Consider the following 19288-nt stretch of genomic DNA (forward strand, 5'->3'; position numbering starts at 1 on the left):
GAAGAGTGCCGCAAAAACGGTTAAGGAATTCACCTTCAAGTTGCTCCCAACTATCGATTGACGAAGGCTCTAAATCGATGTACTAATCAAAGGCATTTTTCTTTCAATGAGCACATAAATTGCTTAACACGGAGATCGTCGTGCCCACACCATACCGAAAACATAAAGTGAACTATTTTTTTGAGAATATGACAAAAATTGTAACTTATGTTTGGGGATATGTTCAAGGTGATCCCTTAAATATAATACTGAGCAGTTTTAGCCCTCTAAGTTTGGTAAAAATGAGCACTTTTGATCTTGATCAAATATTTGATAAACTATGGTCGTTAAATTTTATGTGATTTGTTAAATTTTTTTTAACTAGAAATACCAGAAAAGTCTCATAAATTCTCTTTGTAACTAGAAATACCAGAAAGTCTCATCAAATCTCAAAAATCGCTACACCAAAAACTAACACTGGACAAAAAAGAAAAAAAAAAAAAAAACTAGCAGCAAAATGCACCTCAAAAAGCCGCCCCAAACTTTAAACATAGATAAAAAAAAAAACAACATAAATTGCATATCCAAATGTAAATTCATACTAAATTTTTATTCTTCTTCAACATAAATTATTTTGACAAAGATAAAAAAAAAAAAAAACCCACTTTTGACAAATTTGAATGATCAAAATTACTCAAAAGAATTAGGTTCATAATAGTCTCTAAAGTATGCACCGAATAATTTTGGTCCTTTAAGTTTACCAAATGAATATTTTTTGATCATTATCAATCTTTGTCAGTTGGATTTGACAGAAATATGAAAAAATAGCAGGAACTCACGTTTGGAGGTACAATTTTGTAATTTCTGCTTTTTTCTTAATTTAGAGTCTTGTGCAATCTCTATTATTTTTTCATATCTAGTTTAATTTTTTGTGTTATAGTTTCTAGAATTGGATGAGACTTTCTTGGTATTTCTGATTAATTTTTTCTCACATTTTATGTTTATAACAGATAAAAGTTGTTAAATATTTGATGGAAATCACTAGTTTTGAATTCACGCCATAAAAGAGTAAAAAAGAATGAGAGAACTTAACAGAAGAGCAAAATTTTTAGGTGCAATTTATGTTATTTTTGGATTTGCATTTTCTAGAATTTGATGGGAATTTCCCGTTATTCAAAGTAGGCAAGTAAAAGGGAACGGAAGGAGTATTTTAAAGCTAACCCAAAACTAAAGGCCCATAATTATCATCTTTTCGACAATCCTCCACGCCATCAAAAGAGTAAAAAGGAGGAGAAGTAACAGAAGAGAAAAGAAAAGAGCAGTGCTACAAGAATGGCATCATCATCAAGCAGTGGATTAACATTCAAGCTGCACCCACTCGTTATACTCAACATATCTGATCACCACACTCGCCTCAAATCTCAAGCCACAGTCAACAGCGATTCCGATTCACCACCTAGGGTATTAGGTTGCGTTATCGGCGTACAAAAAGGCCGTACTGTTGAGATCTTCAATAGCTTCGAATTACTTTATGATTCGTCAACTCACTCACTTGACCGTAGCTTCCTTGACAAGAAACAAGACCTCTGTTAGTTTATTATTCTTTTCCCTTCTAAATGTTTTATGATTCAGATAATGGTCAAAAACGCACCCCAACTATGCTTTTTCGCGAGTTTCACACCCCCCAACTATCAGCTGGTGATAGTTTAGGTAGGAAAATGGAACAACGGATGGTTAGGGTGTGAAACTCGCGAAAAAGGGATAGTTCAGGTGTGTTTTTGACCATTAACTCATTTGTGTTTCTATACATGGAGAATTAGGTGGAGTTTGGACGAATTTCTCTTAACATTGTTTAAATTTTGAGATAATGGTTAAAAAACATACTTGAATTCACACTGAAACCATTGGTATTTATGTATTAAAACAAAACTTAGTGATAGTTCAGGTAGAAAAGGGAACAATGGATAGTTGGTCTAACCAGCTTTGAGGTGTGTTCTAATACATGCATGGTGATAGTTTAGTTAGGAAAAGGGTACAACTAATAGTTAAGGTGTGAAACTCGAGAAAAAATGATATTACAGTGCGTAAAAGTTGTGCTTGGATGGCATTTTTTCATTGTTTTCTCGTTTAATGGTCATTTTTTGACCTTGAACGGTAATTTATGGGCGGAAAACAGCTCCAACAGTGTATATTTCAAGTTGAAAACTCAAATTGAATCTCTTAAGTTTGCAAAATTTTTTTTGATCTTTTTTGTTGCAAGAAGTGATGTCAGTATTTTGCCTTGAGAAGAAACAGGAGCTCTGTCAGTTTATTCTTTCCCCAAATGTCATATGATTCTATACACTGCAAATTAGGTGGAGCTAGGACGATTTCTCTTATTGCTAAACAAATTTTGCAAGATGTTGTTTAAAATTTCTTTTCAAGTTGTGCTTGGATGACACTTTTCCATTGTTTTTCTCGTCCAATGGTCATATTTGTCCTCGACGATAATTTATGAGCGGAAAAAAGCTCTAACAATGTATATTTCAAGTTGAAAAAAGGACAAACTTAGTTTTTTTAGGTTTCAAAAATTTGATTTCTTTTAAGTGATGTAAGAATTTTGCCACTCCACCTACGTCTCCTTGGTTAATTCTTTTGATATATTTGATTCTAATGTTGGCAATTTGGAGCAGATAAGAAGGTGTTTCCTAATTTTTATATACTGGGATGGTATTCAACGGGAAGTGATGCTCAGGAATCAGACATGCACATTCACAAAGCTGTGAGTTCTTTTTCTTTGCTTAAAACGGTGCTTATTTACTTCATCAATTCCATGACAGTTATGACCTGTGATCAGATATGGGATTTATTTTACTTAGATAATTAAATATGGGTCCGGCCCTTCCCCGGACCCCGCGCATAGCGGGAGCTTAGTGCACTGGGCTGCCCTTTTTTAGATAATTAAATACTAAAGTAATAGTTGAAAAGTTAGTTTGATAAAAGGAAGCATCACAGCAAAATTTAAAATTTTCAGTGGTATAGTTAAATGAATTTGAAGTCCTAAAATGGAAAGAATGTCATAGAAATTTGGACAAGGAAGTAATGTCTTATATTCAATTAATTTCTTTTTTATGTTTTTTTCTTTTATGTTCAATTGTGTTTGCTGGGTAATTAAGAGTTGACACTGAGCACTTACTATGCATATTAGAACCTTCTTTTTATGTGTTTGATTCTTCTTTATCTAGACTTTGATGTCTATCCATCTGGTGTACTTGTATTCATACCCGCCAATTGAATATCTTTCTGATGAAGAAATGCACTGGGTTTGCCTCCCAATTATTGGATGAATCACTTAATTGAAAAATCTATACTAAGGTCATCAACCACTAAAACCTTTAGATATTGGATAGTAGAGCTGTGTAAGAGAGCATACTTGTATTTTGTGTAAAGAGAGCTCTATAAGCTAATTTAATTGCATGCTCTTCATGTATTTTCCTTGAGATCTTCTGACTTCTTGATGTATACTTGTTCTTTGGACGATACTAGCTACCTATTCTGTCTAGACATAAAAACCTTAGGAAACCAGGTTATACAATTTTTGGGGGGTGCAAGAAACTGCCTTTGTAGTGATGCTTGCTGTAATGAAAGGGAAAAGGGATTACAAATTTACAATGTTAGTGCTAATGCTGGTTGCTGTCAGACATTGCTTGGTGACTAGGTCCTGACATGAGATATCCCATTAGTTTAAATCATCGTAACATCTCCTTACTAAAACTTGTGGAGAATGGCCTCAAGGCCCATGATTCAAGTATAACTTGGTTCTGCCTCTAGATGATTAATTTACATTTACCTTTGTAGGAGTAAGGTCTGCGTACACTCTATCCTCCCCAGACCCCACGTTGTGGGATTTCACTGGGTTGTTGTTGTTGTTGTTTTCCTATAGGACATTGTTTTTTTCCTACAGTTTTTGTCAAGTTGTAACGATAGCATATTTTGTTGTATCAGTTGATGGATATCAATGAAAGTCCTGTGTACGTTCTTCTGAATCCATCTATCAATCATGCACAGAAGGACTTGCCAATCACTATCTACGAAAATGGTGCGTATATATTCTATTAATCATACTACCGATGCTCTATGATTAAATTTCCTTATTCTTTTCTGCTTGGTTTTGAATGAAACAGAAAGGAGAAACTAAACGGGTAAATTTTGTTTTCTTATTAAAAAGAACTGGTCCTAAATTTTGGTAGAAGAAACATAACTATACAGCGCCTTCCACCACTGCTTTCATGATTGTCCATTTTTTTTTTTTAATGATTTCGGGGTTTATGCCTTGTGTGCGAGACCATGATTCATGAGTTTGCAGAAATTCCAATTTGAATATCTTCTTGTGTCCATCTTTTGCCCTCCCGAAGTTACTGATGCAATGAGAATTTAACATTTTTTTGAAACTTCTTTTTGGATACTTAAAGAGTTGCACATCATTGCTGGCGTCCCACAGCTTATTTTTGTCCAAGCAAGCTATACAATAGAGGTATCTCCCTATTTATTTATCTTGTCATCTTTTCCACAAGTTCTTGGGAGCATCTAAAAATTCTTCGTTACTTGCAATACCTGACTGCTTACTAGACGGTTGAAGCTGAACGGATTTCTGTTGATCATGTTGCACATCTTAAACCATCTGATGGAGGCTCTGCTGCAACTCAGTGTGAGCACCTTTAACTTCATTTGTCTTTGCAAAGCTCAAGCTTTTACCAATGCTTTATACAGAGTAGAATGATCTTGATGTCGCTCTAAATTTTTAGTGGCATGGTTTGTCTATTATATATTTATGAGTTCTATTTGTGCAGTGGCTGCCCACCTTACTGGCACACATAGTGCCATCAAGATGCTGAACAGCAGAATTAGAGTGCTACACCATTATCTTCTTGCTATGCAAAAAGGTTTGCACTTTTTGCATGAAGTTGAAGCTAGATTCTGATTGATTGTCGAAGAAGTTCCTTATAGTGGAAAAGATGCTTTTGAATTTGCTGGGAGAGAGTCACCAAGAAATAAATTTTTGAGTGTAAAACCTGGATACAAGCTAACATGTATATTTTGCATCTGAAAATCTAAGATGCCTCATGAACTATCCTAGTCAATCAGAAGGTATCTTTCCTTGAAACTGCTTTTGGAGAATGTTAGTCTCACCTTCTTAAAAAAAGAATGTTAGTCTCACAAACTTCTTCGACAATTAATATGGAAATGGAAGAATTTTTTTTTTTTCATGGGGCAGTGGCCCTAGAGTTTTGATGTCTTCCCTGCTGTGAGTACAGGTGAAATTCCTTGTGAGAATTCATTGCTCAGGCAGGTCTCCAGTCTTTTAAGAAGATTACCAACAATTGAGTCGGAGAAATTTCGAGATGATTTCTTGATGGTAGGTGTTCTTTGAGCTTGTTATTGGAGTTGACCTGGTTATAGTACTGGTTATAGTAATGTAACCTATATTAGTATTCTTTACCTCTTTCATAAAATAATAATAAAAAAAAGTATTCTATTTTTCCTTTGGAGGTGGAATGTTTCTTTATTTGCAGAATATTTTTAAAGAGTTTTGTAATAAGACCTTCATCAGCTTCAAATAGTTACTAGTCTAATTGCAATGCTGGGTGGAAATTGCTAAGTAGAAATTTTCATATTTGTTCTAGGTGCACCAATCAGCTTTTGCCACTTTCTGATTCTATTGCTTTATTTGCTCTTTTCTTGTGTGCAGGAATATAATGACACATTGTTAGTTAGTTACCTGGCCATGTTCACCAACTGCTCTAGGTATGATGTCTAAGGCTTCTTGCTCCAATGCTTTTGTGATTTGTAAAAGCTTAGTTTCTTACGTTAACTCTTCTTAACTTTTTCTCCTTTTCATTTTTCATTGATAAAGATATATCCAAGATTATGTAGATAACAGGGCCAAAATTCAGATAAAAATGGTTTTCGCTGAAGTTTCATTATGTTTAAGTGGGAATGCAGAATAAATTGAGGTGTACTGTGAATTTGGTTAAGATATCATATATAAGCTTTGGGCAGCCTAAGCTGGTAGGAGTTCTGTAAGTTATATTTATCGACAAGCAGGAGGAACAGTTCCCTTGGCCTTCTCTTCTATATATTTTTTGTTTGTTTGAATGCTGTTTATTAAGAGTCAACTATAATGGGTTCTACCCTGTGCGCACCCGAAGGGTAGCGGTTGCGGGTTCCCATGTCATTAAAAAAAAAATGGGTTCTAATATTTTTCTTTTTTCACGGTTGCAGTACAATGAACGAGTTGGTTGACAAATTCAACACTGCATATGAGCGACATACTAGGAGGGGTGGAAGAACTTCTTTCATCTGAAAGTTGATATATCTCCAATATTGCCTTTTTGCACTATTTCTTTCCTGCTGTAGTTACAAGATCAGCCAGCTTAGGTATCCCGTTAATGAAAACAGAGGAATCACTTAGTAGCTTTGTTTTTCTTTTGCCTTTCGTTAGTGTTAGCCTGCCCCATTTTCTTTGATTCTTGTGGTGCTATCATAGATATAGCAGAAAATGGCAGAGGTTTTCGAGTACAAAAGCTTGTAATTAAGCACTATGGCGTTTTCCTGTTTCGATCCCTGTAGTAGTAATCTTATGTAAGGATATTTCCTTTGTCGTAATATAGGAGTATATTATTCTGGGAGAATTGTGAGTTATCAAATAAATGTGGAGTTTATGTGTATCTTATGGTGCCTTTCTTGTGTCCAAATGGGTTGAAAGTTGGGGAAAAGGTTCAGATGTACATTTAACGTTTGTGATTTATCTTACCACTAATGGCTATCCAGCTTTGCTTGAACATTCGTCACAGTTAAGTCACCTAGACAGACAAAAGACCCAAATCTACCACTAAATCAGATTGGTTAATATATACCCTCTACGGCAATACCTACATAATTGAAAAGAATGTATTTCTGAACAATGGGCATATTCATCATGCATCAAGTTGTCATTATAAGAAGGTCAAACCCATCGACAGACACATGTGGTTGTTCACTTTTTTTCACTTGAGCACCTTGTTCCATTTAAACACTTCAGGTGGGTCATTCCTATTTCACTTAGACACTTTTTGCACCGTTATCGGAGCAAAATCAACACCACCTCATTGCACATCCAACCAGCCCAAAAGCTCCAATTTTTAATGATCAAAACTCCACGAATTTACAAATTAGCGAATTTACAATTAAAATGAGTTGACACAATTTAAATGAGCTGGCACAATTTAATTGACCACTTAATCCACGTAGGAGACGACTAGTGTTGATTTTGCTCCGATAACGGTGCAAAAAGTGTCTAAGTGGAATAGGAATGACCCACCTGAAGTGTCTAAATGGAACAAGGGCCACTTTAGGTGCTCAAGTGAAAGAAGTGGACGACCACAGGTGTCTGTCATGGGTTTGGCCTTATAAGAAACTGCCTCCATTATGTAACAAATATCCAGAGTACTTCATTCTGAGAGCAAATTTAAACTGCTTGGTGTTGGTACAAAAGCCCACAGTTACAAAATGGTAATTGCAACGCCCTTATTAGATTACATGAATGAAACTATCTATTAAACACAACACCAAATGAAGATTCCGCTTGCTATATGGCTTGAATTAGACTGATAACTCAGTTTTTGATATGAGGATGCCATCACTATCTGCATATAACCACTCTTCTTCACGAATCAACATCCCTCCAATATAAATTGGAACATGCTTCTCGCCATGCCCTTTCTTGTTCGATTTCTGAGGGTGTGATGCCAATGCACGAACACCAATGTCACAACCGTTAATCTCGTCTACATCACGAATGCAACCATTAACTACAATACCTGCCCAACCCATATTCTGGGCTAATTGTCCTAAGTTCCCTCCTATTAGAGCACATCGCATACTCCCTGCACCGTCTATAACAAGAACTCTTCCTTCGCCTCTAGTTTCAAGAAGCTCCCTAACCAAGACATTGTCCTCAAATACCTTAAGGGTGGTAATGGGGCCAGAGAAAGCTCGACATTGCCCATACATCTGGAAGATCGGTGGCAAAACTCGTAGTTCGCCATTTGATAGAAGCCCTGCATTCACATCACACACTTCTGCTGTCGCCAAGGACGCCATGTATTCTCCTGAAAGTACAACAGGTGTAAAACTATAAATATTAGAAATTGAATGAGATCATTCTCTTTCCCGGCAACCTTCATCTATCATATGCCAGTAGAAAATATAGAGAATTTCTATTACTTATTATTTAAAATTGACCAGAGATAAACTAAATGAAGGGACATGGTTAGTAAGGATTTATTTAATCGACCTCAACTTGTTTGGTAGTTATTGTATCTTTTATGTATCATGTTTCATGTGGCTGGCGTGAAAATACCCAAACCCCTAAATGCCGTTGCATACTTGCATTTCTACAGAGGCATAATATGCCAAATGACACAAAGGTCAGAAGGACGGACCAGAACAAAAGAATTCTTGGAACTAAAGTTATATCTCCATTACAAATGTGTCAATCTGCTAGATAGGACTCATATGAGCCAGAAAGAAGTTGAAGCCATGCGTAAACTCCATATAAATCAACCATAAGTTGCCAGAACCCAAAATTTTGGCACTACAGGGATAAAACAAGGCAGTTGGCACAAGAGAATCAGTAAAAGGGCAGCCCGGTGCACTAAGCTCCCACTATGCGCGGGGTCCAGGGAAGGGCCGGACCACAAGGGTCTATTGTACGCAGCCTTACCTTGCATTTCTGCAAGAGACTGTTTCCACGGCTCGAACCCGTGACCTCCTGGTCACATGGCAGCAACTTGACCGGTTACGCCAAGGATCCCCTTCACAAGAGAATCCGTAATTTGACATAAACTTATTAAAGGGCCTAAGCAATAAGGCAAAAACAAACTTCAACATAATAAGGCAATGCACGTGATTGAAAAGGTTGAACACGGTTAAAAGATTAGTGCAACCAAGAATTTGTGAATACTGGTGGCCACAAAAAAAAATGAAATTATTCTCGAATCAAGGACCGAGATGAACTGCGAAGTTTACCATAAAATCAGCTTCCTAATCTCACTACCCATTCCTTCAAATCCTTTAAAAATTGCATGACACATACCCAGGATGATGTGAAACAAATCTACCCTTCTATATTACGACCTCTTGCATGTTAACAAAAACATTTAGCAGGAGGCTTGGCTGTAAGGAAATGGTTGATAAAATCTACCGTTGATTAATACGATGCAAGATTCTTAGGGGAAATAACATCAAGAGATATAATTTCTCGTGGCATTCTGCAAGATATATTCTTACTGCTATACTAGCAATATATATAAGCTCACCTGGCAAGAAACATTACAATACCATATACCCTTTTCCCATCCGTCTAAATTATGGTACTAGTAATGGACATTAGGCCTAACTCAATCCCAAAAGCTAGCTCGTAAGGTGAGGATTTTCCAAGACCATAAAAGCTAGCTCAGTTATTTTGCAACTTACTGCAATACTAGCAATATATATAAGCTCAGCTAGCTCTGCATCTTATCTGGTTGTGACTTGTGACTATTATTCTTACATATGTACTAGCAATATATATAAGCTTGTACTTCAAGATTGAAGTTGGAGCTTAATAGTCACAAGTCACAATGCAGGGCTCCAATCCCACCAAGCATTCCAGAAGCAGATAACAAGACAACTGCACTTTTCTCCAGAAGCAACAAAACACGCAGATAACAGTTACAGCATCCAAGGGTGTGGCCTAATGGTGGATGAATAGGTTGAGAAATGTTGCAGATAAAACACTATTTGATTTCTTTTCATTTGTCCAAGCTTTGGTGGATAGAGTTACCGGTACCTGTGCTGGTGGGAGGTGGGAGCAGTGGCGGAGCAAGATTTTTACCTAGGGGTTTCAAATATATAAAGAAGTAAATACACGAAGAAGCCAAAGGGGTTCAACATCTACTATACATACATAAAAAAAAAATATTAAACCTTGTACAATTTTTCGCAGAGGGGGTTCGGATGAACCTCAAGTGACTACCTACCTCCGCCCCTGGGTGGGAGGCAGAGTTACCCCATAGCCCCTAGAATTAGTCAGGTGCGTGCAAGCTGGTCCTGATACCACAGTTATTAAGAAAAAGACCAATGACAATTATGCAACTGAGTTCAAAGACAACTTATTAAAGTTGTAGTCTAATAGTCACAAGTCACAATGTAGAGCTCCAATCCCCCCAAGCATTTCAAAAGAATTAAATTTTTTTTACCCAAAGATTGTATTTTTCCTTTATTAAACAATTGTGAGTGTGATGTTGCACATGGTAGTAACTAGTAATTAGTAAAGTAATTACTATGCCATCTTGCTATTTCAGATTAAAACCTCAACCCAAATTGGGTTTTGATTATTCAAATTCACAGAACAAAAATCAACTCATAAACAAACCCAAAAAGAAAAAAGATAACTGCCCATATAAAGTAACCAAGAAAAAAAAAAAACTTTTACCTTGATCAGTAATACTTGTATATGAGCTTTTTATGGAATTCAAGAATGGAGTTTCTGTTATGAATGATGGTGGAATTGTAAATTTCGAAGAAGATCTAATCTATATATACACAGGGGCGGAGCTAGCCCTTCGGGTGGGGTTCGGCCGAGCCAGTATCTTTTATTCGAATTATATATTTGTATTAAAATTTTTTATCAAATATGTATAAATTATTAATTAAGAATCCAGTAATTTTAAAGAATTAGAAATCCGAACTCACAAGCTTCGAATCCTGGCTCCGCCGTATATACATGTACATACAATACAATGTAATACAATTCATAAAGTGACAGCATCTAATCTTGTTGGTCTTTGTGCCACTCATTAACATTTTCAATGGGTCACTCAAAGTAGTTGGATAGTGTGGAGATATTTTTTATATTTTCTTATTTTTAATTTGCTTTTATTTAAGATAAAAAAAAAAAAAATAGAACCGCAGCCGGAGAGAGTTGACAAAAAGAAATATAATAAGAGGCCAACGTAGCCACGAATACTAGTGGCCTAGCTTTCAATGTAAATTAAGGGTGTGTGTGATTCCATGCAGAATATAATTTTTCTGTCCTAATTTACGTGTGCACAATTGATATTTCGAGATTCAAGCTTGTAAATTTTGATCATGAATTAGGACATAGAAACTTTAAATTTTTTGAAATAAAATTTATATATTTGAAAATTAAATAAAAATACTATAAAATACAATAATTAAATACTTAAAGTATTTAAAAGGCGTATATAAAATTTTGGCTGAAGAAAAATTCAGTTGACTCTCGGAATCCGAAAGGTGCCACATAAATTGGGACAGAAAGAATAGTATTTTTTTGGCACAGTAAAAAAATAAATAAATAAAGAACTTAAAATTATTCATAAAACTATCGGCTTAAGTTCTCTAGGAGAAGAAATTTCATCTTTGTTTAAAGGTATTACTTTGGAGTATCAAAACCTCTTCATAGTTGTGTCCTTTATTTGCTAGAAAATCGAGACAGTAGTTTACTTCCCTCCAAACATGTCTACTCACGACATTAGCTTTTTTTTGTTTTTATGAAGAATCGTGACTTTGTTGACCTTCAACAAATATGTACAATCTTCGATGATAGTTCTAAGCAAATGATATTAAGTCGACGTTTGACCGGGCAATTTGGGGCTCACTTTTAAAATTTTGATTTGAATTCTACGTTTTTTAAATTCTATATTCAAATTCACATTAAATTTAAATACACTGATTCTTGTAATTTATAAAGTGTTTGGAGTATTATTTTTGGGATTGGAAGAATTGGATTAACAAAATAGTTGACTGCTGGTCAAACTCTTCATTTCCATATGAGTATGTCTCATTGGCTGGTCAAACTTTGCAAATTCTCTAAATCTGAGAATTGGGCTTTATCACCAACAGCAAGCCCAGCCCAAGCAAGCCAAGTAAAATCTTTAAAATGGAAAAAACAACAAGAGATAATACTTTTGGTCCCTCAATAATTAATTCATTTTTATTTTAGTTCTTGGATTTGGGTAAAATATATTTAACATATAATTAATTAAAAAAATTGTTTTTGATATCTTTAGGTAGGAAATATGTTATACTTGAATTATTTTCAGAATTTATTGCTGTGAAATATGAAATAATAGTACAAGCTTAACATAACATCTAAACAATTAAATGGTGGAACAACTTATAATCATAATACATTTGTGAAAAAATTCACAAGGAAAGGGATCAAAAGTGTAAGTTTTATTAAGCGAAAGTCAAATGTGGGTAATCATATATCACAAATTAAAATTATAATTTATCAATAACTGGGGGACCATAACTGCTATTAACCCAAACAATAATTAATCAATGATAGTAAAGTAATCATCATCAATCAGAATTGTGTAATTATGAAGTCTCCTAATTCTCTCTTCATTCATTCTACAAATATACCAAAATATTTGAGGTCCATTATTATGATACCCAAACAAGAACCAATTTTTATTCATATCTTTACTTGTACTAAGCTATTTCAAGAGTGAAAGAAACATAGTTCTTTTTTATTTATTTATTTGTGTTAGGAGAAAATTGACAGCCAGTGTGAAGGTGGGGTTGCTTATTTTTCCCTTTTTTCTCTTTTGCTTTTCATTTTTTTCTTGAAAGAAAGATTATCATGAAATGAAAAGAAAAGAGAAAATCCCATTAAAGCAGAAACTAGTTTTGACTTTTGAGATGGTCAAAGAAAAAGACTTTCTCATACCTTTATTGTTTTTTTTCAGGTACTATGTTTATCTTTTTTATTAGAGTATTATTTTGTCTGCTGAAATTAATGTTTGGGGTATCAAGGTTCTTTGTTTTTTTTTTTCTCCCTTTAATTAATGTGTATGCCAGGAAAATGCTGTTGCATTATTAACCTTTTTGTTCATCCCATACTTCTTGACCCTCTTGTGCTTCAATACCAATTTACCTTTTTGAATTTGTTTTACTAAATCTTTATTATAGTTCTAGTCTTTATTTACTTCAATCAGTTATGGATAGCTTGTTTTGAATTAACATGGAGCTACATCTTCATTGGCATCAAGTTTTTTTTTTTTTTTTTTTTTTATGTGTTTTATGTATATGCCAAGAAAATGTTGTTGCTTTATTTACTTTTTTTTGTTCTTTCCATAATTCTTGTAGAGGATTTCAGCTCGAACGAAGTGAGAGGGCGACTGAAAAGGAGGCTCGACCTACAGGGAGAGGGACCTTTCTTTCTGAGTTATTGGCTACCGGTCTTACTTCTCTTGGTCAGGTCTAAAGGTCTAAGGGGAAGACCTTTTCTTACTCTTCAACTCCCGGGAATTTCTTCCTTTTTCTATCGAAAGAGAGTGAGTGCAAACCTTAAGGGGTCGTGAGCGAGAAATGAATCAGGCATCGGTCGTTCTTGTGCTTAAATACCAATTTCCCTTTTTGAATTTGTTTTATTGAATTTTTGTTAGGGCCTATTTGAAAAGCCACCCAGGTAATTGCAATTGAGTGTAATTACACAGTTTGACTTGTTTGTTTGATCAAGTAATTACTTAGTTAGGTGGGAATTAGGTGTAATTGAGAGGGTTTAATTATACTCTCCAATTATCGGGGGGGGGGGGGGGGGGGGGGAGAGGGGGAGGGTGAGAATTGGGTATAATTATATCCTGTAATTACTTTTTAGTTTCTTTCTTTTTTGTTTTTATTTGAATTTTAAAAAAAAAATATTTTTATTTCTTTTTCTTTTTTTATATTTTATTTTTAAAATATATTTTTATTTTCATTGCTATCTTCTCATTCACAACCTTTACTTTTTGTGATTCCAATGTAATTGCTCGTATTTTTTTAATTTTATTCATCTAGCATATTATTATTCTAATTTTTGAAACTACAACTCTTAATATTAGAAAGAATGAGTTATTAACAAACTTGGCATATAATAAGTGATGTTATTAAAGTAGAATTTCATTGTGAATGAGGTTATAGACTGATATTTTCCCTTTCTTTTGACTTATATTTACTTAAGTTACGTTGGAAGTTACTTATGTAATGTTAGAATTTGACATAAGAGTGATATGTTAAGTTCTTTTTTGAATTTTGAATTTAGGTTATATTTCGATTTTAATTTATTTGCTTTAGAACTATAGATTGACTTGATATTTCACACTGCATGCTATTTAATTTTCACTTACAGTTGATAGATTTTTTTTGTCAAACATCTAATCCATGATGTTCAAAAAGTCTGCTTTTAATTTTTATAATTAATTAAAATTAGAAGATTATTAATTTGAAAAATATATATCAATTCTTTTTTACAATATTAGTTACAAATATATGATTATTAATTAATATATTTTTAAGAAACAATATGTTGTTAAATACCTAATTTAATATCATTTGTAGAGGCACATATTTTTTAAATATTAATTTTTGGTAATTAAATATTATTTTTAAATTAAACTAACTTTGTAATTACACTTGTGCAACCAAACAGTACACTTGTAATTACAGTGTAATTACAAACAAATAGTTATAATTACTAGGGTGTGTAATACTAATTACTACCCCAGTAATTACACCAATTCCAATTACCAGGTGACTTTCCAAACAGACCCTTAAAGTTTTAGTCTTTATTTGCAATCAGTTATGGATAGCTTGGCTTTGAGTTTGGTACTTGCTAAGAGGAGAAAGCTTCTCGTACGGAAGCAATCGGGACTTTTACTAAGGGATTAAAAAAATATAACAAAGGAAACACAAGAAGAAGTCGAGAGGATTCGACATCTAATATATATACATAAAAAAGAATTTTAACCTTATGTACATAATGTAATTTGCTAACGAAGGGAATTCAGATGTACCCCTTACACCCCCTAGCTCCGTCCTTGACAGGAAGTGCACATTTCAATTGCCTTAAGATGAAAATCTCGAATATGCAGTAGATTATTACTGGCTCTTCTTTTTTGCCCTTTTTCTGGATGTTTTTGGAGATAAAATTATAAGATGGAGGGATGTATTCATTACGTGTTTTCAACATTGCTGCCTTCATGGATGATACTCCAATAATCATAGCCGAGAAAATGGATGAATTCTTGGATTGCTATAGCAATGACTCAAATGAATGGAGAAGAGTGTAGTTAAAGTTGGTGTTTCATTTTGATACGCCGATTCTGTTTTCCAGTTAAAGAGAAAAGTCAGCGTTTCTTCACCAGAAAATTACAATGTGTATATAATGTCAAAACTTTTATTTATGTACACATAGTAGTTGTTGTACTCCTCAGCTTCTGTGTGTGATTACTTTTTCATATTTTGAATCCCGTTAGTAAAATCCAGGGGTGGAAGTAGCTTTTAGGCCTAGAATATCATGCTCTTCTCCCTTTTACATTGTTTAGAACGACTTAGGAAACAGTTGTGTGTTGTTTAAATCTTTGAAGACTAAGTTAATTTATGTGATTCCTTTCTATTGCAGTTTAAATCTCTCCCGAGTTGCTGGTACTAACGTGCTGACGATTAATGGTTGGGTTCGATAACCATTTTGCTATGACTGGAGATTGGATGCCGCCTCACCCAAGCCCAAGAGCATTCTTCTCTTCACTTCTAGGTGATGATGTTGGGGCACGAGCTGTTGAAGCCGATGAACAAACAGTCAAGTTGAACGCACAATCCGACCAGAAAATGAGCTCTCGTGGAGGGCTCGTGGAAAGAATGGCAGCTAGAGCTGGATTTAACGCCCCGAGGCTGAATACACAGGGCATTAGGCCTTCTGCAATGTCACAGAATCAAGAAATTAGGTCTCCTTATTTGAATATTCCTGATGGTCTCAGTCCATCAATCCTATTAGATTCTCCTGTTTTCCTCTCTAATTCACTGGTATGTATCTACCTCACACTTCTTGTTTGCATTGGATGTCTTTTTTTTAATAACCGAGAAATCTCTAAAGGCCAGTAGTGCTGCTTGGACTCTCAAAAAATGTTGCCACACCCCTATCGGATCCTTAAAAAATGCACTACTTTTAAAGGATCCGACATGCACCTGTCGACATTTTTGAAGAGTCGGAGCAAGATAATTCAAAAGAGTGTTGAAGCTGCAACAACATAGAATGGTGATGGTTCCTTAAGATATCAATTGGGAAAGATAATTCTTGTTTTTGATGTATACATGATTGCAATACACATTTTTGCCAGAAAACACATTTTTTTTCTTTGGGCTTTATTGAATGTTACTTCTTCTTGGATGCTTCTACATCTGCATTAGCCCCATTCTTCTTAAATTGAAAATATTCTTCTTTTAAGTTTTCCCTTATGTCAAAGCTTCAGCTAATCTACTGCAGGTCCAACCATCTCCTACAACTGGAAAATTTCTACTTGCCTCAGGCGACGAGAGTAAAAGCGTTACATCGATGACTGAAGCTGTACATAAGAGAAAAGAGACTGCTTCGGCGAGCAATTATTCATCCTCCTTTTTCAATCCAATTATGGAGACTGATAGAGTAATCACTCTCTCTCTCTCTCTCTCTCTCTCTCATGCGCGCACACACACAGACAAACTGCATGCTAGTTTCCTGCCTGTTTCCAGGCAGTCAGTTAAAGTGTGTGACCATCTCATCTAAAAGCTTAAGCTGTTAGAATGAGCACATTTTTATTTACTTAATTTTGTCTTTTAACAGAGTATCTGAATGTGTTGTTACTCTTGGTTGCAGGTAAACCCGTCCAGTCTTTCTCAGCAATGCTTTCCACAAATTGAGGTTTCGGTTCATCCAGATAAGTCTCTTCAAACTCAGAGTATGGATGCAACTCAAAATGAACGGGCATGTCATCAAACATCTATTATCAACCCAGAGGCAAGGACCTCTAAGGTACTGGGTGGTAGTATGGAGCATTCTCCGTCTGTTGATGAGCAGCAAGATGAGGACACTGAGCAAAGAGGAGGTAAAGACTCAAATGTTGTTGGTGCTTCAGCTGAAGATGGCTATAATTGGAGAAAGTATGGGCAAAAACAAGTTAAAGGAAGTGAGTATCCTCAGAGTTATTATAAGTGCACGCATCCAAATTGTCATGTCAAGAAGAAAATTATATACGATGGGGTTCATAATCATCCAAAACCACTGCCAAACCAAAGATCAGCCCTCGGATCTTCAAATTCATTTGGTGACATGCAACTAGACAATGTGGATCCAAGTGGAACGGGTGTTAATGATGAGTTGGCTTTGGCAACTATCCAACAAGGACCTACTGCTGGAGGCCTCGAGTGGAGGAATGACAATCTTGAAGCAACATCATCAGCAGCTTTGCACTCTGAATACTTCAATGAATCGATCACTTTACATGCAGATGCTGCTCGGTTGGGATCAGCGGATGGAGTTGACGTATCATCTACTTTTTCAAATGATGAAGATGATCGTGGTACTCATGGCAGTGTATCGCTAGGTTATGATGGTGCGGGAGATGAGTCCGAGTCTAAAAGAAGGTTTCTACATCTTCTGCATTAAAATGTAGGATATCACATTTCTTACATCATATGGACCTGATTGTCCTTTCTTCTCTCTTTGATCTTTGTTAATCTAGGAAGATTGAGCCTTATGCAACTAATACGAGTGGCGCCAGCAAAGCAATCAGGGAGCCAAGAGTTGTGGTTCAAACTATCAGTGAGGTAGACATCCTTGATGATGGATATCGCTGGCGTAAGTACGGGCAAAAGGTGGTTAAAGGCAATCCAAATCCTAGGTTTGTGATGTTCATTTACATATTTCATCCGTAAGTATTCCTATTTGTTTTATTGATAACCGATAAATCCTTGAGGACCACCGGTGCACGGTTCGGAACTTGGTGACAATGAGCCCGTCTCTTTACCCTTCTCCACTTAAATACCAGGCTTAGGAGCCGTTTGGCCATGAGCACCTTTTTTCGGAATAATATTTCACTTTATTTCAAAATTAGTGTTTGGTTATAAAATTTTCAAATCCAACTTGGAGTCGGATTCCAAATTTGAAAAAGTGCTCCAAACCGATTTTCCAACTCCATCTTCATAAATTCCAAATAAAGTATTCTCCTCTCCTTTGCCAAAAGTATAACCAAACACAACTCCATCTTCATAATTCCAAATAAATTGAAAAATATTTGGAATCTATGCCCAAACGTCTACTTAATGTCTGCGGCAGAAATTGAATCCGTCACATACGCCTAACCGACATATCACGCAATATGCCCTTACTACTAGACCAAAGCTCTGGGGGCATAAGATTTCCTACTTTGACTTATCGAATTGTTTGCTTGAACTGATAGATTGCTTCTCTTTGCCAGGAGTTACTACAAATGCACGAGTCCTGGCTGCAATGTTAGGAAGCACATCGAGAGGGACTCACATGATCTGAAGTCCGTTATCACCACTTATGACGGGAAGCACAACCATGACGTTCCTACAGCGCGCAACAGTAGCCAAGCTAACTTGGGGGTTTCAAAGTCTCTTTCCAACGCGATAACTAATAATGCTCAAAGCCGTGTACGTTATGGAAGGGCTCCCTCACTTGGCTCATTTGGTCCTACCCCAGGATTTAATAGTTTTGGAACTAACCAGCGAGGTTTAGACGGTCTTGCAATGGCCGGATTGAATGCAGATCAGCACCAGTTACCGGTTCCCATCCATCCATATATAGGACAGCCACAACCTGTGAATGATGCTGATTTCTTGCTACCAAATGGAGAACCAATGTCAAATCCTAGTTTAAACATCTCCAATGGCTCATCAACTTATCAGCAAATTGAGAAGATTCCCTCTTGGCCGTCAGATGTAAATTTTCCAAATTTTGCCTTACCCTAAGAAAGAAATGATCGTTTTACATCCATTGATGCAGTTGTAGATGCATGTTAGCAACAATAGTCAAAATTAGACAAATAGAGGTGAATCTGTACACCAGATGTGAATGTCTCATCGTAGTCAATTCCTTCCTGTTGCGTATACCCTTAGCAACAAGTGAAGCCTTACATCTCTCAACTGTGCCATAAGCCTGGTGCTCAGCTTTGAGAGCTCATTTGGTTCCAATAGTTTTGTGTTCTTTCAGGAGAGCAAATAGTTCCTAAACTTGGTTATCTAGTATCATGCACATTTCCCCCTTATAGCATCCTACAAGTCCATTATTGAACCTTTTCTTATCTGAAAATACTATATCAGCATCCATGTTTTTGGAAGTTTTGTTCTTCAGCTTCTTGTTGTATGAGCGGAAATGATAACAAAACAAAAGCTTTAGAAATTCCATTACCTTCATGGTTGGGATGTTCTCTTCGCAAGTGATCAAGTGAATCTGAAAACTTGC

The 19288-nt window shown here is 35.6% G+C and overlaps 2 protein-coding genes and 1 pseudogene across 3 annotated transcripts; 2 read left to right on the forward strand and 1 right to left on the reverse strand.

Annotated features, from left to right (window-relative positions):
- The first annotated feature begins 1209 nt into the window (after positions 1-1209).
- LOC132627595 (COP9 signalosome complex subunit 6a-like) lies at positions 1210-6686 on the forward strand. Its single transcript, XM_060343023.1, has 9 exons — positions 1210-1567; positions 2652-2740; positions 3964-4057; positions 4431-4492; positions 4588-4666; positions 4809-4901; positions 5274-5374; positions 5708-5763; positions 6241-6686. Exons 1-9 carry the CDS (start codon positions 1312-1314, stop codon positions 6320-6322), a joined length of 912 nt encoding a protein of 303 aa, XP_060199006.1. The 5' UTR covers positions 1210-1311; the 3' UTR covers positions 6323-6686.
- Positions 6687-7404: 718 nt separating this feature from the next.
- LOC132627604 (putative 4-hydroxy-4-methyl-2-oxoglutarate aldolase 3) lies at positions 7405-10632 on the reverse strand. 2 transcript variants are annotated; one of them, XM_060343043.1, is made up of 3 exons: positions 10475-10621; positions 9830-9874; positions 7405-8108 (listed from the first exon to the last, which is right to left on the reverse strand). In XM_060343043.1, the coding sequence occupies exon 3, from the start codon at positions 8098-8100 to the stop codon at positions 7600-7602; it is 501 nt and encodes a 166-aa protein (XP_060199026.1). In that variant the 5' UTR covers positions 8101-8108; positions 9830-9874; positions 10475-10621; the 3' UTR covers positions 7405-7599. The 2 variants fall into 2 exon arrangements, with proteins under 2 accessions (XP_060199026.1, XP_060199018.1); XM_060343035.1 differs by lacking the exon at positions 9830-9874 and having other exon boundaries at positions 10475-10632.
- Positions 10633-15110: 4478 nt separating this feature from the next.
- On the forward strand, positions 15111-19131 carry LOC132637968 (probable WRKY transcription factor 2; annotated as a pseudogene).
- The last annotated feature ends 157 nt before the right edge of the window (positions 19132-19288 follow it).

The sequence above is a fragment of the Lycium barbarum genome, chromosome 1, assembly GCF_019175385.1.
Source record: "Lycium barbarum isolate Lr01 chromosome 1, ASM1917538v2, whole genome shotgun sequence".
NCBI classification, from domain to species: domain Eukaryota; kingdom Viridiplantae; phylum Streptophyta; class Magnoliopsida; order Solanales; family Solanaceae; genus Lycium; species Lycium barbarum.